Here is a 25,828-nt window from a genome sequence, read left to right as displayed (position 1 = left end):
TGTTCCTTAACCCTTGCCACAAGTCAGCAGAAGTAACCTCTCAGCCTGTCCTTTTGTATGGCCACGCTAGACTTGGATGTGCATAGATATCTCTGCTCCCCTCCACATACACAGGTCGTACACTTTACTCTCTGGAAGTTTACTGAGTTTCTGAATTCTTTCTACCCACATCATTTTTCCACCATAATGAGAAATATTTTCCAGTCATGTCCAAGGAGACATACAAGTGGAAATGTAGTTGTCTGCTCCACGTCAGGCATTTCAAACTCTGTGCTATGTATGGGTTAGCAAGACCAGGAATTAGGTTAAAACAAATAAAAGAAAGTACTTTTCTGTATAGTTGGGCCGTGGGTTAGCTGTTGATACATTGCATAATTGGCACACTCTGTGTCTTCTTTCTCCAGTGTTGTGGAGTTGGTAAATAAGACAGAAGAGTATTGTCATCTTTCCAGTAATCTGTTGTTCTCACTGCTACTTATGCTTTTTGACTAATTTTCTTCATTAATATTTGATGTTATACAGTTACCCATTTATTTTTTTTTTCATCTACAGTATAAATAAGTACATATTACATTAATATTCATCCATACTGCCCCAAGAGGGCAGAAGACTGAGAATTGCTATTTGAAATTACTTTTAGAGCTAAATTTGCTGCAAAAATATTTGATGCTGCAGTAAAACCTGGATAAATTAAATATACCTCAATATTATCACAGATTAATTCTTTAATTTATGGTTATTTTTACTATGTTCTTTTTTTCTTTTTGAGAGGTGCTACTTTTTCCAAGATTCTTCCCTTTGAAGCTTAGACTAGATTGCATTTCTCAGAATTTTTTATCTTACATTAATTCACGTTTCAATTTCCTCAGTCACCAGGCTTCACAGTCCGCCAGTGTGCTTTAGTAAAGTCTCACAAAGCTCATTGATCATGTTTTAAAAGATTGTTTTAAAACTAAACTGTGTTTCGCTGGCAAATTTCATCACTTTATTTTTAACTTACTTTTCCAGATTATTAATTCCTTAGGGAACATTATCTTCCTGTCCATTCCTTTGGAAAGTATCAGCTTTTCTGTTTTAAAGATTGTTTTAATGTTCTTTTGTTTCTGTGTATATATACACTCTTGTTCTTTGCTCATTGTTGCCTTCAACCTGTTTGTATATAAAGTGAGAAAGACAAGTGCATTTCATTAATTTTAAGGATTCCTCTTGCCTACATTGTCTAGAATGCATGTGTGCAAGATATTTCTTTAAGTTTTGTTGTTTGTTTTTATTTTAATCAAACTGAAAAATATTATAAGTATTAATATTAAGGAATCATTCTGAGCCTGTAAGTAGCTGAGAATAGACCACACAAAAGAAAAGAGTGGGGAACCTGCTAATTATAGTAAATGAAAATAAAAAGTTTTAAGTCACCTGTTTTGTTTCTCCCCATATTTTCTTCAAATCATATAATTCTGTGAGAACACTATGAACTTTATTAATCTCAGTGAGAAACAAAAGCCTTTGTCACAGACTTTTCTGATTTTTTTTTTTATAAATTGGTTTTCTCTGTATACTGAATCAGTTTTAATATAAGATACAGTGACCTTTATCTTTTTTCAATGGTTCACTCTCTGGTTCATTCTTCTAGTCCTGTGATGATAAAGTAGATGATTTTCTACTTCCCATCTAACCAGAAGTATTGGTAGGCCAGTATTGTCCTTGCACTGGCCTCTGCAAGACCCAGAGCTGGCCATAACAAGGTGCTAGGGTACCCCAGGTAGTTAGTCTGAAATGTGATGTATTCTGTGAAACTGGAAAGTGGAAGATCCTGCCCAGGGATGCATAGAAAGAAACTCTCAGTGCAGCTTGATTTCTGAAGTCAATTCTTACTGAAATCCCAGCATTTGCTTGTTCTTCAGGTTTCTTCAAGCTTTCCTTTAATAGTTTGAAGAAAAAAGCTTCAGAATGGGAAGGTGATAGTGCTTGCTTTCTTTTGGTTTCCCAGAAAGTATTTTTTTCCCAGGCTCAGAAAATAGGTTTGAATAGTTAAAGCAAAATAAACATTTCGTCAATGAGGTCTCAAACTGGACTAACTTAATTGATTGGCTCATCTGGGATTCAAGTGTGATTTATGGGAAATTGATAACAAGCTCCTGTACATTTCAAAACTCTCAACTTGGCTTTAGCTAGCTTATAACTGATTAAGTGGCACCTAAGAAAACCTTATGTCAAAATCAGAATGTTTAAATGCGGGGTTTAACAGTGTCTATATTCTTTTAATCATAATTGACAAAAGTTGTTCTGATTCCTTGTTGAATTTTGTTCTCAGAAATGCTATTGTTAACTTTACAGGGTGTTTATGTACACATTGGTGTATAAAGGGCTATATAAAGGGCTATGACATTTTGATGAAGACAAGCACTTGGGCGCGTGCTTCTCTAATGCATATCTGACTTCCATATTTTCACCTTTTTTTGGGGTGGCATGGCTGAAGAGAAATTCAGCCACAAGACAGGTAGGTTTTTTCCTTTTGTTTATGCATCTTAGCTTTTAATGCATTCAAGAAATAGCATTTAAAAGTGTGGTTGTGCCTCCATCTAAATTTGGTCTTCTCTAAGATGGTGGAGTTTGAGTAATTTGTATGAAGTTGTTTAGGTAACTGCTTATATGGAGACAAATGAAGTTCTGCTATAGATTAGAAACTGGCAGGGAGAAAAACAAATTATGGAAAATAGGTCAGCAGTGTACAAAGGCAAGAGGGATTTATTCCTGGAAGGCCTGCTCATTTTTGAAGAGGGGGATTGCTGAGATAGCAACTTCAGTGAACAAGACACATTTATTTAGATTAGTTGAAAATAGGTAGGATTTTGAAGGAAGTGATAAAAGAGGGATGAGATTGGACATAGAACAGTGCAAGTTACTGAATGCTGAAATGAATGCCTTGAGCTGTGTGTGAAACCGCTGATGAGCCGTATCCTTTCAAACACTGGTCTGAGGCCACAGCATCAGAGACATTTTAAGTCATTCTCTGATGCTGAAAGAAGCAGTCCTGGCCATGCTTTGCTTCCTCCCTTGTGCCTCCCTAAGCTTTTATGAGGCTGTTAATTAGACTGAACTGGACCAGCCTGGGAAATGTAACCAATTAAAATTGTTTTTATTAAACATTAATTTTAATTTAGATCTTTTGTATAATGATACAAATGCTTGAATAAACTGAAAGGAGAAGGTGGACAGAGGAATCCAGTGCCAAACATGACCATCTGGGGATGGGAAAAGATGAGACTGCCTCTTTCAACAACCACATTTGTGGTTTGTGCTGTCCTTGCAGGATAATGAAATGCCAGGCTGAGGTGCTATTATGGGCTTCAGGATGGAAGTAGAATTGCTTGGAAATACTACACCACCATCACATGTGCTGAATTCAGTCCCAGCTGCTTTGAGTTGCTGTGGAAAAGGAAGGGAAAGAATCATAAATGGAAATAAAGTCTCTGAGAAGTTTAAAAAGAATTAATTTTATTGCAGAGTTGAGGTCTCTTCTACTGCAACAAATGGCAATAAATGAGTTATTTTTTGAAATTCCTTCTTTTTTGTATAACTTGCAGATAGCTTACAGAGTGCTTCTGGTGCTGTGGTTCTAGCAATTGTGTGATGTCCTACACTTTGTTCCTCAGTACATTTTAAACAAAGAGGTCATCTTTGGTGGTCCCTAGATAGCTTAGTGAGCTGGTGCTAATGAAGTTGGTCTGTTGATCGTGTTTTGTCACATGTCATGTAAGAGTTTTGCATTACAACAAGCACACGTGTTGGTGCAGGCTCAGGACCAAACTGCTCCCAGGGTGCTTTCCCGGCCTCTCTCTACCCGAGGGTTATGGGACCTGTGGTACTGTTTGCTGCCCTGAACAGGTACAGTCTGCAGTGATGGGTCTAGAGATTTTTGATGTTTTCAGAAATATACTTAGTGCTATTTTATTTTTGAAGTGCTGTTTTAACTTCTGGCCTTTTTGGTCGAGTTCAGGACTACATGCAAATATTTTACATTTTTCTCAAAGTAAGGCTTTGTTTATCTCAGAGACATCGCTCAAAACTGAAAGCATCTAAGGCTGGAGAAGAGCATCAAAAATATGGAAAGAAATCTTGGGTGCTTCAGTTTCCTCAAATAAATAGTTTGGAGAATAACCTCTAATCTTCTTCCTGAGGGTGCAGTGCAGCTAAAGTCATTATTGTCCATGAAGTGCTTTTGCCATACTGTGCTGGAGGGCACTACAGAAGTACTGAGTAGTATATATTTTAAATTTGATTTAATGCTTTTGATTAAAAAATGAATAAAATTGTCATAGACCAGATTGTAACCCTGTAGGCACTTGGAATGAAGCATTTGTAAATGAAGCATTTACTGAGAAGTTTGAAATTGTTTTTCATGTTGATTTCAACAAAACAAATTGAGCAAAGAACAATGAAAAATGCTGTAGTATTTTCTGTTATTAAAATGGTGAATTTGTTTGATGCCTAAGGTAAAATCCATGTTGTGCAAAAGACCAAAAAAGAAAATTCTACAACATAACAGGGAAACTCAATTGAAGCAATTTTAGTGGAGTTTCTCAGTGAAGGATGACATGGAAAAAAAAAGTGGAATGGAACTATGCAATTCAGCAAAAGAGAAGTAAAAGATGAAACTGCAAAGTGTTAAAATCTCGTCACTCAAAATTACACAGAAGCTGAGAGCAGGCTTGGGTGACTTGTGCCTCAAGGCCAGGTGTTCTGCATCGCTGTCACAGTGCTAGGGCTCCCTTTGGGGTCTTTCTCCTCCGGGACTTGGGGCCAGGACCTTGCATGGTTTTGTTCTTTTAGACGATGCAGGGCCAAAACTGTAAGAATTAACTTTAAGATGTGCAAGTTAGGGATCCCTTAGCTCAGGTGTGTTTGTCCGTCTACATGGTATGTAACACAAAAGACCTTTTGGAACAGATATGTAGGTGTTTTTACTTTTCATCAGTATGAATATAAATTTAAAAGTCAAAAACTGAAGCTATATGTGAGCAAATCCTAGCAAAGTGGAGATAAATCACAGTTTAAATGAGAGGAAACCCATGGACTTTTCTCTAAGCAAGATGATAAAACAGTATAATATCAGTGGAATTGAGTGCACCCTCAGCAAGTTTGCCAATGACACCAAGCTGTGTGGCGTAATCAACACACTGGAGGGAAGGGATGCAATCCTGGACAGGCAGGAGGGGTGGGCACCTGCAAACCTCATGAAGTTCAACAAGACCAAGTGCAAGGTCCAGCACCTGGATTGGGAGAATCCCAAGCACAAATAAAGGCTGAGTGGAGAATGGATTGAGAGCAGCCCTGAGGAGATGGACTTGGGGGTGTTTTGGTTGATGAGAAGCACGACATGACTTGGCAACCATGTCCTGGGCTGCATCAAAAGAGACGTGACCAGCAGTTGAGGGAGGCGATTCTACCCCTCTGCTCTGCTCTCATGAGACCCCACCTGGAGCACTACATCCAGCTCTGGGGCTCCCATCATAAGAAAGATATGGACCTGCTAGGGTGAGTCCAGATAAGTTCATGAAGATGGTCAGAGGGATGGAACACCTTTTCTGTGAGGAAATGCTGAGAGAGTTGGGGTTGTTTAGCCTGGATAATTGAAGGCTCCGGGGAGACCTTATAGCACCTTCCAGTACTTAAAGGGGGCCTACAGAAACACCGAATATTCTCAGTTGGAAGGGATGCACAAGGAGCATCGAGTCCAACTTAAACAAAAGGCCTGTACAGGAATTGAACCTGTGACCTTGGTGTTTATCAGCACCGTGCTCTACAGGAAAGCTGGAGAGGGACTTTTTACAAAGGCATGTAGTATAAGACAAGGGGAAATGGCTTCAGATTGAAAACAGGTAGGTTTAGGTTAGATGTTAGGAGGAAATTCTTTACTGTGAGGACAGTGAGGCACTGGAACAGGTTGCCCAGAGATGATGATGCTCAACCCTGGAAGTGTTCAAGGCCAGGTTGGACGGGGCTCTGAGTAAACTGATCTAGTGAAAGGTGTCCCTGCCCATGACAGGGTGGTTGGAACTAGGTGATCTTTAAGGACACTTCCAAACCAAACCATGACGTGGTTCTATAAGTATGTTTTTATGGTTCTTTGGGTGAAATTAGCACGGTGATTATTGGTAGCACAAAACCAAAACCTTTGAAAGTAGTATTTCCTAAATGAGACTTAACTCGAAGAATATATCCTGAGTTTAAACTCCCACCAATGTACAGACTTTTGCCTTACTGGAAAACAGATATTTTAATTAAATTTTCAAAAAGCCAAGTCCTCAGTAAGCTTTCTGATGTCATTTCTAAACAGTCTTGAGCCATGCTGAGAAAAATATCCAGAATTGAATTTTGTTATTAAGATGCCTGTGTAAGTAAAATGATGTTTTGTGTGACAGAGAACAGAGTGCTATACTTTTAGCTTGCTTCTAAATTGACTCTTATGTTCAATGCTCCGGGGGATTGAACTGTTCTGTACTTGGCTGAAGCTAGTGAAATCCTCGCATGCTGATACAGATCTGCAAATCAAGCAACAAGGGACCATTTCAGATTAAAAAAGAAAAAAGAAATGAATAAGGATAAAAGAGCTATGAGACCTGTTTGAAAATTGCCTAATGACAAATTCAAGTTACTAAATAAGAAATGCTTTTTGTATCTAAAAAAAAAAAAATCCTCAGAAGGATGAAAATCACGGTCTTTGAAAAGGTGAGGAGAATAATAATATATTCAGGAGTGTTACAGGGAAAATGTGAAGTGATTAATGCAGAATTGTCTCCTTTCCTTTGTCTCGATATCAAGGGAAAAGTATGTGACTTATCTATAATACATCTCTGCAGAAGTCTTTCAGATCTCTAAACCTAGAGGTGGAGGCATGTACATTTGGTTTTCTGCAGGGAAAGTGTGTCCCAATTTCACGTTTCCATTGTCATTTTTTTGGCTTCTAAAAATCACGCAGGACTTAATGACTTTTTTTTCCTAGTGTCTATATACAGAATAAACTAACTTGTCAGATTAAAGGGAAAAGTATTTAAAATTCTGTTGCTCTACATTAGTTACAAGCAGGTGAATTCAGTGTGGATCTATTTATAGGAGAACTAATGGATGTGCCTAACTTGACCTACTTTAGACTACTCAACAGAAAAAACAAACACAATGTGGTTGTACCAATGCCATGTAATTTACTTTTTTTCTTACCTTAAGAACAAAAGAATGTTTTTGCTGTTGTGACCTTGTACATACATATATATATTTAGAAGCTTATTTATTTGTTTCCTGAATGCCATAGTAACTCCATGTTAGGAGTATATTGGTGTGGTTTTTGCTTGTTGTGGTTTTTTTGTTGTTTGCTAGTCCTGGAATCCCAGGTCTGTATTACCTGCTTTTGTGCAGTAGAAATAACTCAAATTCTAGAAGAAAACTAGACTTCATTTTGTAAAAATCACTCCTGTTGTGAAATAATTCAAGCGAAGCACCGTCTACCAATGCAGGGGCAATTTTCTCTGTATGTGCAGGAATTACGTGAGTTAACAGGAGGTTCTTTATAGGTGCATATGTATGTATCCGTTCACACGATGAAAGGGAAAATAAATAGTATATGAAGACATCAACCAAAAGTGTGTTGGTTACATGGCAAGTGCTGCATTTGTTTTGGCTCACCATGTGGGGATGTCTCTGTAATTGAGGTAATTCCTGCATTATACAAGGCAGATGGTAACCAGGCCTGGCCTTTGGGCCAAACTTTGCAGGGGAATTTGATTAGACATTCACCTATAATTGTAGCCTTGTTTCAAGTAAAACTGATAACTATTTCCATTAAAAATACTTCCCATGATTCTGACAACAAAGTAAGACTTTAAATCTGCATTTAATATTTGTTTTAGACTGGTAGTTCTTGGTGGTCTGTATGTCAGCCTGTGAATCATTTGAGAAGAGTATAAAATTTCAAAGAGTTGAACATGGAAATATTCTGCAGATAAGCCTCGTTTAAAACAAACAAAGAACATATACTTTTGCCTGTGAAACAGGTATGTTTTGGATCCTAAGGAAAAACAGAAAGCAAAATAAAAACTGTAACTAGGGAGTTACAAAAAATGAACCTGCTTTAAGGCAACAATCAATTTGAGGTAATTTGATATAGTCGTACATGTGTCTATGATAGAGTTACTTCTCTTTGTAAGACAGTGGACACATCTACAATTTCTTATTGATCAGATCTTCAGAAAGCTCTTTAGATACCTTCCTTAATACTAAAAGTGTGACAATCCATGCTTTATGCATTACAAATATGTAGCACATGAGAGGTTAGTGCTTTATTGTTGCATCTAATATTTTAGTTGATTTTATCATTACGTTGGGTTTTAAAGATGCATTTTAGTGGACTCCCCAACAGGCATCACTGTGAGCACTGGGAAGCATTGTCTGGTCCTGCCAAATCTTTTCTGGCAGTTCGTGTTATCTCTGGTTGGTTTTGCTTAAAGGTCACTCTGTAAGTGAACTGTCTCACAAATTCATCATGTGATGAAATGATTTGAATGTTTTAGTTCTTCAAATACTTTACATTTAGTAAAATGTTTAAAAAATAGGTTGTGCACTGCAGGTGTTACTACATGCTAAGTAAAGGAAGAGAGGAAGCTCATTGGTGTCTTCGAACAAGAGGTATTTTGTGGCTTAGCATCCTAAGCTGCTGCTGAGATACATTTTAATATTTCTGCTTTTCAAATTGTTGAATCCAAGTGTCTTATCTTTGCCTTTGCAAACATGTAGCATTATCCCCACCATATTAATAGAGAAGTGCACTTCTGAGTGGTTTTTGCCACTATTGAATAGCAAGTCAGTGTAGGAATTAAGAAAGGACTCAATGTTGTCTTCGTTTTAAGTCTCTCTTCAATAAAATAAATATATCATCAAGGTATTATCAGGTTCAATTTGGCAACCATTTACCCATTTTTCAATGAACAGAAACTTAAGGCAGTGATTTATCATCATTATAATATTTTCTAATGTGGTATTAATGTTATAGTGGTGCATATTATTTGTGGATTTAGAGCTGTTACAAAATGATCGACCATGAAATAGTTTTGTGCTACAGTAACACTTGAGTCTTCTTTAAAATGTCCCTTAAATATGATCTGGTGGGAACAGCTACATATTTTTGCTATCCATTTGATACTTGCCATCTGTAGAGGACCTAGATGTATGGATTTGTTCCGGTAGCTATCAGTTTGCAGCACACCTCCTTCCTCTGCCTCCCACCTTGGACTGTCAGTGTCCCAAAGAAGTCACTGACACCATCCACAGTGGGATGACCTCAGCCCGGGGAAAATAAATGTTACAGTTTTCAATCAAACAACAAATACAGTCTGTGAAATATGATTACAATATACATTGTGAAATGCTTGAGAATCAGTGTTGTTTTAAACACTGTGGTGGGCTTTTTCTCTGTCAGATTCCGTTTTGTGCTGTTTGCCTTGTATAGTTCCTGAATGTTTGCAATTTTTTGTTAATAATTTTTTTCTCTTTTTTTCCCCCTCAATAATCTTTCTCTACTGGTAGGTATAGACCATTGAGTTGCATTAATTAAGAAGCATGTTCAATCAATAACAAAAAAACCTCTTTAAGTTCTAATGCATTTCATTCTGTTTGTTGGCAAGCTACCACTGTAAGGTCACGTCCAGGATTTTCTTTACTGTGAAGAAGCAGAACCATTAGAATGTCCCAGGTTAAATTCACTAGCACGAAAACCTTTTTTCTAACCTACTAAACTCTTAAAAGGCTCTCATACTGAAAAGTGCTGCTGCCTACTATAAAAAGAATTAACTGCAGCATAATCTAGTAAAAAGCTGTTTTCGTGGAAGCTCTGTTATATGGCCAAGCAATATTTGTGTTGTGCTCCTGCCACTAGCCTGGCTAGGGATGTGATAGAGGTATGTGCCACCAAATTGTTACAGAACATATGTGTGTCATTTCAGTAATATATCACAGGCTGTTGAGCCCCTAAAAACTACTGACTTCAGTAAACCTCTACACTGATACATGCTACAAAGTAATTGGGTACTATAGGACTTGTTCAGATGTAATTAGTATTACAAGGCTTTTAATACACGTTTTAAGAGGATTCATTATGAATGAGAAAATGTTAGTCAAAACTGAATGAATTGTTTTATAGATTTGTCAAAGAAAGGTTGTATCAAATTATATTCATTGGCTATCTGGTGTTCTGCCTTTTGGACAATAGGAAATCAAATTCATCTCTCTTTAAAGCTGTAAAAACATTTCCTGTTAAGGCGCTTCACAACAGAAATAGTGCTATCATGAAGCCAACTGGGTTTAAGGCTCAGCTTGATCAGTTTAATAAATGGGAAATAAGAGATGATTGCTTGTGATAGCAGGGGATGAATTTGATATTCATCAGAGACCTGGAAAATCCCTTCTATTCTTCACTCCTCTCTGTCTATGTGATATCTATTCATTGATTTGACTGAGCAAGGCAAATTTCATTTTAGAGTAGTGAGGCATATAAAAACTATATGAATATTGCCATTTCCAATTGCAGGGTGACCGTCTGCAGAAGGACGTGAATAACATAGGGAATATTAAGATGTAAAGAGAATATTAACTTATATATATATATATAAAAGATTTAATTTTTTTTGTGCACATATTTTTTTTGTCTAAGTGGGTGATGTTTTCATGTAAGGTTTCTCTCTCCCTGGATTACTGATAACAGCAGTACACCTAAGACTGATGCAGATTCCACAAAGCTCTCACCTAATTATTTGTGCATATATCTGTGTTCAAGAGGGAGAAACCCTATTTTTTGTATTCGATAACTTTTGTTTTTTCCCCATGTGATCTTTGTAACTGCTCTTCAGATTTGATTGAAAATTGCCGTTCTCTGGAGATTTGGCCGGTTAATCAAAAAGTGAGAACATTAGCACAAAAGCCTGATGCTTGTGTATTTGTGCTAGTTAAGACACAGGAAAATAGGTCCCTTAGGAACTGTTTCCTATCAATGCTGATGATGCAGAGAGAGAGAGAACCTACTTTATGTTGCAAGGACCAAACAAACATTTATAAAACATGGCTACCAGGAGACTAATAGTGAATATGTCTCTTCTTCCATCATCATTACAGGGAAGTGCAAGAGAATAAAAAGGCAAAGATGAAGGGAAAGGCGTATTTTAATAGCATAAGCATAATTTTATTTGTGCCTTGGATGAGGAAAAAATTATTGTCAGAATCTTGTTGCTACCAATAATCTGTCCTTCTCTACAATAAAATCTAAAGCACCTGTTGGATGTTAGATAAGATTCCTTTCAGTTTGGTATTGAGAGGAACTTACTATGCTAAAATTAAAAAAATTAAAATGCTAGAAAACAAACAAACCAGTGTCTGCTGCTCCATGGGAAAGTGAATGTCACTGTGATCCTCACGTGCACAGCGCTGCTCTCCAGGTCTCAGTCCACACAGCCATTACTCAGGGACTAAGCTGACTGAGTAACATACTCATATATGGTGTTCATCCAAGATACAGAAATAACATTATCACAGTTTATCAGTATTAGATCAGCATAATAATATCTAAAGTTTAAATCTGTCACATTCTTGAAGGAGGAACTGGGGTTTAATTGCAAAATACCAAGAAAAAAATCCCTCTTTTCCTTTTGTTCAAGTCTGGGCATTGCAAGACTTTCAGAAGAGTGGCTTCTTGAATACTGCCAGATCAGCAAGTAAACAGCTTTAGTAAGTCCTTTCATCACATTAAAATATGCAAACGGTATCGACATCGTATTTCCTTTGGATGAGTGTGATGAAAGCAACAATTCCTGAGAAAAATGACTTACAAAAGTTATTTTGTAAAGATGATCACTAGAGCAATAATGGCATATCATTGCTTTCCCTAATCATTATGGCTCCTTTCACCAGTTTCTGAAGGCGTTGGGAAAATGCACAAAAAACTCTAAAGGAGACCCAGACAGAGCTCCCTGTGCTGCCCTTGTGCAGATACATTTCAGGGTATCTAAATCTGGTTCCAAAATCAGTTCTTTCATCTTGGAGGGCATATACTACACACTGACAGTGCTGGATTAATGGTTGGACTTGATGACCTTAGAGGACTTTTCTGACCTAAATAATTCTATAATTCTACTCAGTGCATATGATAGTTGCTGTTTACACTATCAGTGTATTGTTGGTCAATGGAACAGATCTTGCCCTGGAGTGTTTGAGTGATTTGAAAGCAGTTACTCTCTTTCATACAACCATTGTCACTAAAATATACCATCACTTTCTGAACAATAATTAAATAAATATTATAACACTCTGAACTGAAAAATACCCCACCCATGCCAAACACCCTTGCTTCCTTTTTTTCAATTGGTAGAATGGAGATGTTGCTTTTAAATTTGAGAGATGGGATTAAGTGTTCAGAGTAGACAGATTTATACGTAACCCTTACAGGTCTTCAGAGTGCATTTCTCATTGTGTCTGGCTGTAGAAGATTTTAATATGCACTTCCTCAGATCAGGCACCTAGAAACAAAGGATGCAAAAATGAAATATGTAAGAATTTAAATATTCAGACTCTCTGGCTGCTATTGAGTTTTCTGCAGATAATGGTCAAAAGACAAGGGAATATGAAGAAGTTCTGGTTTGGGGGAGTTCATTAGAAGTGTATTGAACAGCAGAGGGGAGTGGGAAAGTGCTTCTTTGAAGATGAAGTAGTGACTGGTATTAATTGTGGATTAATCTGAGAAAGGAGCTATATTTTGGTAATGAAGTTAAAATATCCAATAAGACAGGGAAAGCATGGGTTTTGAGCTTTGGAAACGACACAAGGCAGATCTGGCTTGGGAATTACCTGAGAAGATGTAATTAAAAGAACTATTTGGGATCATTTGTCTTGAATAAGGTTCTGTTGGCAGGAGTACTGCTATCATTTATTAACTTTGAGGATTTTGTAATCCTGAGAGGTGATAGAAAGATTTTCTTCAAAAATACAGAACCAATTGGCAACTTTTCATATGTATTTCATTAACACTGTGCAGGTGAACTGTGAAATGGACCTTTTTATAAGTAGAACTGCTAGCCATAATAGTCCATTTTGAGCAGTTAATTTTTCCAGTTTTTGAGTCATTAATTTTATTACAGAACTTAGAATAATAATTAATTTATTTTTAGAACAGTAGAGAATTTTTACACTGAACACACCAAGATATGTAGAAGTACATTGGAAGAGGTCCTTTAAATTTTATTCCGTACTGTAAAGATGAAATGATTTTTTAGTTACTCTTACTTCAATTTTGGAAAAAAATTCATTCTTTCTTTAGTAGCTCTACTGTACCTTTTGATATAGTCAGAATCAGTGTTTTTATAGAGAGAAAGAAGCCTTATAATTTTGGGAGTTTGCTCAAATCAGGTATTTTTGAGAAATACCTGCAATGATATCCACCTGGATTCACAGAAACTTTCTTGCTCTTCTAAATATCCTTTTCCTCATTTACCTCATCCAGGTGGAATTTGCCTTTCAGAAGAAAACTACTTTCCAAATAAAGAAATAATTGCCTGATGCAAAGATTTTCCCAGCTAGTTAGTTACTTTTCTTAGTAAATCAGAATTTGAAGTCAAATCCCTCTGCAGGTGTCCAATTTTTCTCTCCATTCACTTCAGTGTAAATCAAAATCTGTGCTATTTTGAGAAGAAAAGAGAGTCTGATTACTGTAATATTAAAGATTTTTAAAAGGGTACATCCTACATCTGTTGATTATGGCAGTAATGCTTTCATTAGAATTGTGATTCCTCCTCTAAGCACCTATTTATGGGCACATGCATGTTTTTGATACAGATCTGTCTGCTGTCCAGGAAAAGCCAGACAGAGGCGTGTAGGAGCTGCTGTTTCTTAATTGCCTGGATAACTGACAGGCAGTGCAGTTCCAAAACTTGCTGTGTTTATAATTCTCGATACAAAAGGCACAAAATGTAGATGTGATGGTGCCAGATAGCATCTGTTTTACATAGCTTTTGATTTGCAGTTTCAAATTTTTTATATCCTCGTATTGAAAGGTAGATATAGGCAAGAAACAGGTAAGTTGGCTGTTTCCTTTGATCTGGATGCACTCGAGGTCAGGCAGAGGGATGCTTCTTCCCTTCATAGAATCATAGAATCAGCTGGGTTGGAAAGGACCTCTGACATCATCAAGTCTAACCTTTGATCCACTACTGCTGTGGTTACTAGACCATGGCATTAAGTGCCTTGGCAGAATAAACCTCTGGACCACCAGGTGGGACAGAAAGAAAGGAAACAGAATGTACAAGTGGAGAGGGTTAAGTCTGGGCAGACGTTAGGAGGTAATGGGAACAAGAGCAAAGATACTCTCAGGACTGGGAAGTGGTGGAAAGAAGGGTTTCTACAAGGATTTAGCTCAAGTCTTGCATGACAGGCTGTGTCCCAGGAGGGCATTGAAAGTGGGTCTGTCAAGAACAAGTCTAAAGGACTGCTGCATAGACTGAGTGGGGCAAGGGGAGTTTTGTTTACAGACTTACTTTAAACTAGTCAAGGGAAAAGCTTGTGGGGCTAAAAGGTGGTAAAGTGTAGGACCCAACTGGTACTAAATGAATGATGGTTACATTGCACATATATAGATGTCTGCTAAAATGACACAGCATGAAGCCAGTCATTTATTTTTTAGCAGAAGCATATCTACTAATAGATAGGGTGTTACTTCAGTCTCTTCCTACAGGTACATACACTTCTGGTATGTTTGCTTAAAAAGACCACACATGGAAAATTGCCAGAAACATTGTGTTAACAAAGTCACGTTCATCTGTCTTTTGTCATAAGTAAATTTCAAAATTGGGTTTCATCAGCAACTCTGATGAAAAGAGTTCTCTTTAAACTTGCAGATAATAGCTTCAGTGCAATAAAAATAGTTCTGTAGTTTTCTACAGTCACCAGTGTCCCTAACTTCGAAACAAGAAACCCATGGGAACAGTGATCTGCAAGATGCTGTATGAAACAAGGTGGAATGCTTTTCAGTGTGAAACACCTCCAAATGTTCTGATTTTCCTTTATAAACTTTGAGAATTTCCTTTATAAAAATGAGAATTGTCATGGAGATTTGAATATGTATTAATTTTTGAACTTTAGTACATATAGAATATATGTGCATAAAGTACATATACAACTTTGGCTGGAATCAGTAAATATAGAAAGGTAAACACTAGCTTCTGTGTATCTATGAATTATATGGATTATCGTTTATATTGTTTTTGTAAGCAACTTTTACTATATGGAAAACCTTTAATTTGGGTTCTTGCTTATATTCATAATGCAGTTCTAGGCAGGTTCAAGATGCTGGTTAACCTTTGAAATGTATACTTACCCAGTGCTTAACAGAGAGAGATGACAAGAAAGTGCATTAAAGCCTCTCAAAACACAGGATCATCAATCTTCAAGTACCTTGGCTTCACGCAGTGTGCTGCTATCCAGGGTGCACAAGGCTTATCTCCAGTCCATGGAGGCTTTGTGCATCCAGCCTCCTACTTTTCAGATTCTCTGTGAAAATGTCAATTGAACATTACCAACTGTCTCTGCCTGCCTTTAATATCTCTTCAATAATTTAATAAGTTGTCTGACTCTGTGTGCTAAACAACCTATCACACGTTATTTTACTGACCTGATGGCTCTGGTTCTAGAATCTAAGTCTGTGTTTGAAACCTACTGTTCACACTTTATAATATTTTCTGTTTGATTACATGAGTATTTAAAAGTATAAACTTCTGATAATTAACATAGGTATAAGGGTGGGTTTAGATCTTCTAACTGGAAGTCCTTGAATTACCCTGGTCTAAATTTGAAAGTACAACATTCACAACTTTGACATTAAAGTTGTACATTTGGTGAATAATGTATGTACTTTTTGGAAAGTGAAATTAAAAATAAAATCAATTGGTTAGCATTAGAACCTCTTTGATGTCAGTCTTTTCTGGCATGCTATTAATAAAGGCTGTGATAAAATGTTTAAAGAGGTCTTGGTGCTTTATGGAATTACAGTAGCTGCATTTTCTTATATGGTTTTTAAGTCTTTGTAAAAGAGCCTCAGTGAGCTGCCTTGTGTGTTCAGTCAAGCCCCCAATAAGCTGCCCAGGGAGAGCCTGGGAGGAGTTTGCCCAAACACTGCTGACCATCAGCTGATTTTGTGCTACCTTTTAAAAAAACATTGACTGTAATAGCTTCTGTAGCATTGCTTTTATAACTGTAGTAAAATTATGATATAAAACTGTCTAAATTACAAATATCAATACAAAAATGCATAAAGTGGTGAAATTTACAACAGTTTCAGACAACAAAGGAAAGATTTTTGTAGTTGTGGAAGCACAACATTTCCACTGCACATGTGGTAACCCCAATAATCTGAAAATGGTAAAATGTCATTACTAAAATCAGTTAAGCTATTAAATCTAAGTTTAAATGATTTTTTTTTCAATATCTAGGATGAAGATCGAACAGAAGAGGACAACAGCAGAGTTGAGCCTGTTGGGCATGCAGACACTGGCTTGGAAAATGCTACAAATTTTTCCCTGGAGTAAGTTACTGGCAGAACATATTGTTTTAATGACAAGTATGAAGATTGAACATAGACTAGCAAAGTACTCAAAATAGTATGAGTGATACTGCTCTTAAGAAAGTGGGACAATCTTTTTTAGGTCATGTGTCATTTTGGTTTTAAACAATTGGGTTCATGGACCTTTTAAAACAGATTTTAAACAGTTTAAAAAACCTGTGTTAAAGATGAGCATTGGAAACTTGACATTTATAAGTACTGATGCTACAGTAGATTTTCTGCCTCAAAGAAGATGCTTATTTGATGGAACTTTGAAGACTTGACAGAAGGAATAGGGTCAGTGCTAGTACAAATAGATCAACAGGCAAGAATTTCAAAGGGGAAAATCTTCATTCCTGTCACTAGTTCACAGTCTAGTGGGAAGATGCTTGTGGGGGGTCACACGTTGTATGGTCAAAAGCCTTATACTTTATGAATGGATCAAAACGGATGTTTTGTTAGCTGCTCCTAAGTTAGAAACTCAGTCACAGTAAATGATATTTTATTTCATCAAAAGATACAACAAGCTTGACCTTTTGCTTTTCATTGCAAAGAACTGATCCATACCTTGCTATGGAATTAATGAGCAAATATCCGTTCTGGTCTTAAATCATTTAAGTTGGTTAACTTAAATTTTAAATAAAAATAAGTCTTCTTTTCCTAATATTTTTGAATTAAGTTATGAATTAGGTGCAAAAGATTTAAATATTAGATAAAGATCATGGTGACATCTATTAGGCAGTAGGTAGTGAGTTTTACTCAGTTCCATTTACAAAATCTGTTAATCTGTTACATTGTAAATTCCAAATGCTGTTTCCTAAATAGAATCTGCAGAACTTCTGTCAAACTTAATGCTTCGTGGTGTTACTTTTAAGTAACTTATTGACTTCCCATCATATGCTACTTCATTTATTTCTTGGTGTTGCTTTTAAGTAACTTATTGACTTCTCATCATATGCTACTTCTTTTATTTCCTGTTTTGATCTCATACTTCTTTGCATGTTTGTTTGAAGCAGTTGGCCCGAACTTCTGAGAAAGTCAGGAAGCCAAACTGAAACTCTCTCTCTTGGGAAGTGATAATTTCCTTTTGTTTTCTGTTTTACAGAAATTAACATTTGAATTTGGGATGTATTTTTTTTGAAAGAAAAAGTATAAGAAAAATGAGTGGAAAGACCTTAAATGGGCATTTTGAAAAAATGGAAAATGACTGTCTCAAGTAGTAGAACAATTTAAATCATGTGGAATGGATGTGAAAACTGAGGTGTTTGGGTTTGGTTGTTTTTGGTTTTGTTTTTGTTTTTTTAATTTAAGCTGTGTTTCCACTTAGGCAATTGCAGGAATCACACAGATTTTCACTTGATCTCTTCCTCAACCCCTGATTTTCTGACTAAGCTAATGGCAAAGTCAGAAAAAAGCTGATCATAGCGAACCGCAGGCCTACCAATAGCAAAAGATGTCTTTTAGACTTCCCTTTGGAGGTCGAAGACGTTGCTTGATTCCTGTGAGCTGCTTTGCACCTGTCAACGAAAACTTAGCCTTGATGAAGGAAATGAAGTTAGCCCATACAGAAACTGTGACAGGGAACATTACCAAATGCTGTATTGCTGTCAGTCTTAAAACACTGGTCCTTGTCTGAAGACTAACAGGTTTTTGACTGAAGTCTCTCAGCTCTCCTGTTGTTGCATTACTTTCTTGAACTAACAGTGACAGACCTTCCATTTGCATTGTACAAAAAGCAAGGTAAAAATTCAGACGCCAGTTGAGGCATACAACAAATGTAAAGGCTACCTTAAAAATATATTTAAAAAAATTAAAGTGGAAGAAATGTAAACCTAACCATAACACAGGATTTGTGTTGAACTCCCAACCGTACGTGGTCTGGTTATTCTCAAACTGCAGATTAAGAGCTGTAAGCTTTCCTGATAGGCCCCCATATGATCAAGAGCTTATTGAAGGAAGTAGAAAATCTTTTACTGCCATCACAGGGCATTGGTCTTGCTCTTTGCTCAATTTTGAGATTAAATTTGATTTGTATGCTTATGAGGAACAAGCTGTGTGTGCGTATATATAAATATATATATATATATATATGTATATATAGCCAGGAAATATGGAAAAAGTATGTAACACTAGAGAGAGGCATAAGCCACAAATTTAGATTGTGGCTTCCGTTCAGGTCTCTCACTTCCAGTTTTACTGAGAGGTTCAGCCTTCATGTATTATTTTCTCATTTGTGTATTTATAGCTCTTTATGGTTCATGAGCTATATTCCACCTTTCCAGATGTGGGCATGTTTCAAACACATTAATAGATTTGGTCTCAATCTATTTCTACAATTTCCTTCTGAACCTGTATTTTCCTCTTCCGCTTTTTCCCCTCACTACAGCAAAAAAGTATAATTTGAAACTAGATGCATGGTTGCTTCAGGGGACATCTGGTTGGTTTTGAATGTTATAGTTAAATCTTACTTTGGAAGCTTTGCCCAGTAAGGAAACACAGCAGTCTTCTAATAAAGAAAAGGAATTACAATAAAACAAATTAATGTGTAGTAAAACTGCAATAATTTAGCCAATTAGAAATTTAACAATTCTCATTTGATTATTTGTTAGTTTTGTGAAAGCTAATGTTAAGATTTAGCATTACTCTAAGATAAAAAATTAAAATGTGTAAGTGCTATGATCAGCTTTTAGGCTTCTGAGGAAAAATTATATGTGGCATTTGGAGTATTGTGCTCAATGGTCCAAACAGTTAAATTTAAATTTAACTTTAGAATAAGAAAGAAATAAGGAAATCTGCATGCAATGGTGATGATGAGACCTATTTTAATGTAGCAAACTAAGTTTACAAAAAAATTCTTTGGCTTGTGTTGGTTCTATTAATTGAACTATTTTTGATGATTGATCTCCTTTCATGCCATCAGATTAATCTTCAGGTATGTAGCATTCAACAATGCTTTCATCGCCATGCCTTGATTTCTGCAATGGTTTTGTTTTTCTGTGTATGTTTGTGTGGGGTTTTTCGGTTCCTTCACGGTACATGTTCATATTCCCTCATTCGTCATTGTCTCACAGTGATATGGTAAAGCTCGTCGAAGTCTCCAATGACGGCGGGCCTTTGGGAATCCATGTAGTGCCTTTCAGTGCCCGAGGCGGAAGGTAACGTATCGTGTAGGATTTTAATTGAGTTGTAACTTGCTGTGTTTTGTCTTGGTTGTGTTAATTTTTGTATTGTGTGCCTTTGCCTTTAGTAGAGTATTGTCTGTTTTTCAAAAGGCAGTCTCATTGATAAAGACAGGAAGAAATGCAAGTTTACTGACTCTGTGCTTGTAATGGACTCCATAATTCAAAGCCCTGCTTAAAAGGAGTTAGAATTGTGTCGTTTTAATAGAGATTCTATTTTAATCTCAGGGAAAGTTTAAGGATAAAGACATTTCCTTTTGGACTCTTAAAAATTATGAACTTCTGCCTTAATTCAAGTGGATATTTGTGCAACATTTCCTTGCTGTTTCGAGCCACAAGTTTCCAAATAACAGCAGGAGTCTAAACCAGAGGCATCCTACGCCTGTGCTTGATAAGAGTGGGAGAGAAAACAATCACCATGCTTTTGAAATTTCATGTGTCCCATCTGTTGGGGTTAAAATGAAGTAGCAAAACCAGTTGAAACATTCTGGTTTTGGAAAAGGTGAACCTGTTTTATTGTATGATAGGCTGAAACTCCTGAAGTTGGATTGTTTACAAAGAAAAAAAAGTGTAAAGAAAGTCTTTTACATTAAAAAATATGATGTGGGGGATATTATTAATAGAATATATAATCTCTAATTCTTACTTAACTAAAGTAGAGTTTTAGCATTTAGCGTCATTAACAATCTCAGAAAAATAATTAACCATTTGTAGTAATTAGTGGTAGATGTGAAGTTTTTTATTATCTTGAAAAATTATAATTCTTCAACAACATATGCAAATTTTATTTTTGTTGCGTATTCTAAGTATACACTGGTTTTTACCTCTTTAAGGAAAAGGGGAACAAATACATATGTTAAAAGTTATCTTTCATTAGACATGAAGGGGTGTTACATTCTCACATCTGTCATCCCAGCAGTAATTTCAGTTTTATAATTAAGAGCAAACCTGACTTGCTATACAAGTATGTTTCTCAAATAATAATATCCTACTTTAAAAAAAACTTTAGTATTTTAGGTATTTTTCCTTCTATACCAAATACCTTCACAGGATTTTAAATGCAGTACAAGAGCTTTATTTGCAGTTTTTACTTTAAACCCAATGCTTTCATAGTCTGACATGTATTACAAGAAAATGTAATTTTTTTTTACTTTAAGGCTACTTTCTCTGGGGACTACAAGTATTAAGAGCAAACTTCCATGAAGTGATAAATTCTTCTCTTCATAATCTGAAATTCAGTAAATTCAGTATGAGGATGGAAAGGGCATAAGTGAACAGTACTTCAAACATACTCAGAAGTAAATCCCATAGAGTTAGAAATGGTTGAAATGTTCACACAGTTATCTGGGATTTAGACAGTGTCAAGACCAAGGAAAAGACCGGTTTAAGAACGTTGACTGCCTTCTAAGTACTTATTTAATAAAACTGATGTTAAAATGTGTATTTTGACATTTTGAATAAGAATTTTAACTCAAGTAGAATTCAATTCCAGGCTGTTCGTGTGGTTGTCAAGTCTGAAACTTGTTTATACATAATGAGAGCATGTTAAATGAAAAAACCATAAACACAGAAATAAAATGTCTCACTTTTTTTTAAACGATGCTAACTATGCCATGCGTAATTATATGATAAAGTTTTATTACAGGAAATTCAATCTCAAATATAGATGGTTAGAATCAGGACATACTGGAGAAGTAAATTCTGTTCCAAGGAAAATAATTTTTTTATTAAAATGCATCCCCTTTTTCTTCATAATACTAGAAATCACTCCATAGAAAAATAGGTGTACATGTAATTGCCACGTGAGTTTTTTCGACCCTCCACATCTGGTAGAGAGAGGAGACATTTGGTTCCATGTCTCGAAAGTGTAGAAAAGCAAAGTTGGGAAGGATTTCCAGTATTTCCAAAACATTTCTCCCATGCCTTCTTCATTCTAGTGAAAGAAAAGTAGAGTTCATGGCTTGGGATTGATTTTAAGCACTTGGGTTGTGCTGCTGCTTTACTGTCTGCATGCCCACACCTCTGCATGCTTTCAGTGAGGACAAAGGCATTTTCTCCAGCTGCTTGCAGTGTGGGCAGGCAAAAGAACACACCTAGCTTCAGGTTTGAAGCCATTGGTGGGGGTTTTGGTTTCTTTTTTTCTCCCCCTCCTGGTTCCCCACTTCTTTTGAGTAGATAAGACACACTTGGTTCTCCTTTTGATAGATTCAGAGGGAGAGCATATGCATGGCAGGGATATGCTGCCTACGTTTCTCACTCTGGCACGTGGCTGCTCTTTGTTCCTCCTCTGGCTGCAAAGCATAAGGCTCCCTGCTACAATCAACTAACTTACTGGAGCAAGGGATCTGCTCATTAGGAACCTAAATATACAAAACCAAACACAGGACTCAGTAAAGACTTTGAGGGATGTCCAGAAAGAAAAGATCTGATGTGTCATAGGGATTAGTCTATTATTCCAATATTGTTTTTAATTTGCTGGCTGTCAAATTCCAGTTATGCTGTGTTTTCAGTTATTTTTCTTGCAGTTCCTTTCTTTTGCTTTTTAAAACGTTACTCAGTAGGCAATGGTTATTAAATCAATAACTTTAAAAAGAGAAAAAGTATAAAAACATAATATGCAATTCACCTTTTTTTCCCTCTATGCAATAAGCAGGGGCCTTCTCTCACCAAAAAATCCCCCCCTGCAAGGAAACACTTCAAAACTCTCAAAATTATGTGCCATAACTATGTCCTTTATTTATATTGAGAAAATATTTTACTTTTTCATGGGTTTTGTGAGGGTTTGGAGTAAGAATCTCTTCAGCATTGGCTTTTGATCTTGAACAAAATCTGTAAAGGTCTCTGCCTCATCTATATAGATGCTACCAATTATTTCTGTTCCCAGTAAAAGTGAGACTTTTTTAAAAATAAAAAAAATAGCTCTGTATTTCTCTGGGAAAAGTACTATTGATTTGTAAAGACATGATAAAACTTTCTTCTATGGATATGTTTCCTTATTATCCTTCTGTTTTGCCTCTAGAAGTTTATCAGTCCATTATTGGCCATTTTGATTATATGTTTTTGTTTAACAGAGTTTGTTCACCTTATCAAAGGGAGAAGGGGTATACATATTCACCACCTTATGGTTGTGCATTTTTCAGGATTAAAGTTTTGTTTGCAAACCTTCTTGAACATTTTTGTAATGGCACAGATGCAGTGCTAAGCAGAATAAGAGGCATGAAAATGAAAGCAGAAGAAAGGACAGAATAGGAGAGAAATGGGAAAGTGTTTAGATAAGAGTAGAACAAAGAGGAAATGAATGATAGGAAAGCATAAAAGAAAAGAAGATTCTAAATCTGTGCAAAATTGCCTTTAGCACCAATCCTTCCTTCTTATTAGGTGCTCAGAGATGAGAGCAAACACTCAGTCCCTTAAGAATAGCATCTGAGCAATCCTGGCTGATGAGGAATGATATGCTGATGTTTAAATAGGGATGCATCAAGTTCTCTGCAAGCTCAACAGTAATTATAGCATAATTTACCATTATATGGCCTCTTCTACTTTTAAGAGTCTTTGAAATCTTCTCAAGCTCTATACCCTAGCTGCTCTTCTGAAATCCTGCCATGTCTGTCTCTGGAAGGAGATTCAACTAACACAAGGAATATATGAGATAACATCAGAAATGTCTGTGAATATCAATATGGAAGTTATAGTCCCATAGTCCCAAGACTAGTCTGAAGTCTATTTAGTAAAACAGAACAGAAAAGGATTTGGATATTCATCTGAAAACCTCACAATGAACATCCATTAATAAGTATCAGACATTACTTTGATACAGAGAGGTGTGTACGGCTCTGCCAGCTGTTCTTGCTATTGACGTATCCCACAAAATCCATGACACACCGTACATCTAAAACTTGGCAGCTAAAAATATTTAATCTGTCTTTTTGCTTTATATCCTAAATGTCTTAAAAATATTAGGAAGTCTTAGAAGAATGGAAAAAAAGAGGCTGATTTTTTTCAGTTTAAACAATAAATTTAACAGATTTTATTTAAAAGAAGACATAAATCTCAAATGAAGGTAGGCATTAAACATGCACAGATCCTTGCTAGAAAATGTTTCATGCTTTTTCTATTCTGTAGGTGGTTTTTTTTTGTTTGTTTTCTTTTAGTGAAATTGTCCTTCGTTTTCTGGAGTTTATTAATCACTTAATGTGTCACTGTAAAAATTTTTCATCTTTTATTCAAGATACAAAGAAAACGAAAGTAATATCTAATGGCCCTTGCCTATGTGGAGAGTCCATAATACTGCTTTCAAGGTGCCTTTCTAACGATCATATTCTGTTTGATCAGCTAGGAGGTATCTGCTGCCTGCCTCTCCATTTATTCCTCTCTGCATTTCCAGCCTTTTAAATCTCCAAGTTAGCCATGGTTTTCAAAAACATATGTATGAGGAAAAAAATTCTCTGTGGTGTGAATGTAACATTCCTTCATTCTTGTATCTGAATTCAAGATTCTCTGATGCCAGCCTTTAAAAAGTTTTATAAGCTTAATTTGAAGTATTACTCAAACTAAAAGACTGAGGAGTAGTTACTGAAGATTGGAAATTGGTTCCGGACTTCAGGTATGAAATCTGATAAAGTTATTTTAGTGCCTCCACAGTAGCTCTGTGACATCAATATTGGGCAAAGGGGTTTATGTCCAATTTAGCCTTGAGTAGCCATGATAATTTAACCTGAACAAACAAGCTGATTTGCCTACTCTGACCTCTGAATCTAGGAAATTTATACTGTGTTTATGTTCTTGTAGAACTTCTCGGAGATCTTTCATTCCATGAAGCTGCTACATATCAGCTTTTCAATCAATCCTTATTTTTGTCACTTAATCTAGTTTTTGTCTTTTCATGTTAGAGACTTTACGTAAACATCTAAATTGGTTATTTTCTGTTCTGTCTGATTACATTACAGTTGGCTTGCAGGTAATAGGTAAATAACTTCAGTGTGTACGTACAATGGGCTGTGATGGTCAAATCATATTCTAGATGCTAAATGTCGGTTTTTATTTTTACTTACACTGTCAGTTTTTATTAAGACAAATTATCATCATTTCCATACATCTGGATGGCATGTGGGGAGTTCACATTTCAAGAACTACCTCGACTAACTCAGGCAATTTAGATGTCAATAAAACATTCACTGCTTATTTCTAGTTTTATCATTGGTTGTAATTTATACTGAGAACTGAAATGTTAACACATGTAGCTGAGTTTATTTTAATAGTATAATTAGAGTAATGAACCTTGTGAAAATACAGTGGTGCAAATACTAATATAATCTCAGCTGCTTACATTCCCAATTAGGTATTTAAAACAAATACAAAGACTGAACTCTTTGCTTTGGCACTGTTTCCATTCTGTCCCTATGTCAGCTAATGTTAGTCTAAAACAGCGCAGGTACCAAATTTCCACTTATAATTATTGTTTCAACAGGATTGTAGACTTGCAGAGTGTTTTGCGAAGGTTTACATGATATTTAATCTCGTTCTTGAAAATGTTAGAGTTTAAAATATTTATAATGGAAGAATTTTTGTTAGAAAGCATGTTGACTTACTTTAACTGGACAAGATTAAGCAAATTCAAATGCACCCATACATTTGTATGCTACGTGGTTGTGCTTAAAAAAATATATACTGGCTTTTGTACTTTATACTAGATGAGTTTGCAGGCTTTCAAAATTTATGTCTTCCTAATGTAGGAAACATAATATTGAAGCTGTAATAGAGATACATCTCCACTTGTCAGGATTAATGATGGTGGTATATAGCAGGGAAAATAATCCAATTAGTCTTTAGATTATTGCATATTTGCAATATCAGGTCTACTCTGTTTATCCCTAGTTAGTGCAACAACAAACATGAATTCCCATAATGCCTTTTTTTAGAGTCATATTCTTACATCTAACCATAATATGCTGAAAAAATGCTGTAGGAAATCGGTAGGCTTTTGTTACTAAAATATTAAGGAACATTCATTTTCTGCAAGTTCTAG

At 36.0% G+C, this 25,828-nt stretch overlaps 1 protein-coding gene across 15 annotated transcripts in view; it reads left to right on the top strand.

Moving 5' to 3' along the window:
* The window catches only part of PARD3 (par-3 family cell polarity regulator), a 459,681-nt gene that overhangs the window by 222,896 nt on the left and 210,957 nt on the right, over window positions 1-25,828 (top strand). For 14 of the 15 annotated variants that reach the window (XM_027686807.1, XM_027686795.1, XM_027686796.1 and 11 more), the window contains 2 exons: window positions 16,515-16,606; window positions 19,696-19,779. In XM_027686807.1, coding sequence (XP_027542608.1) covers window positions 16,515-16,606; window positions 19,696-19,779 — 176 coding nt within the window. The remainder of the gene's footprint in view (window positions 1-16,514; window positions 16,607-19,695; window positions 19,780-25,828) is intronic. The other variant, XM_027686797.1, reaches the window with a different exon arrangement.

The sequence above is a fragment of the Neopelma chrysocephalum genome, unplaced genomic scaffold, assembly GCF_003984885.1.
Source record: "Neopelma chrysocephalum unplaced genomic scaffold, ASM398488v2 Primary Assembly neopelma1_72, whole genome shotgun sequence".
NCBI lineage: Eukaryota > Metazoa > Chordata > Aves > Passeriformes > Pipridae > Neopelma > Neopelma chrysocephalum.
Note: the sequence above shows the minus strand (reverse complement) of the source record. Positions and strands in the feature narration are given on the sequence as shown.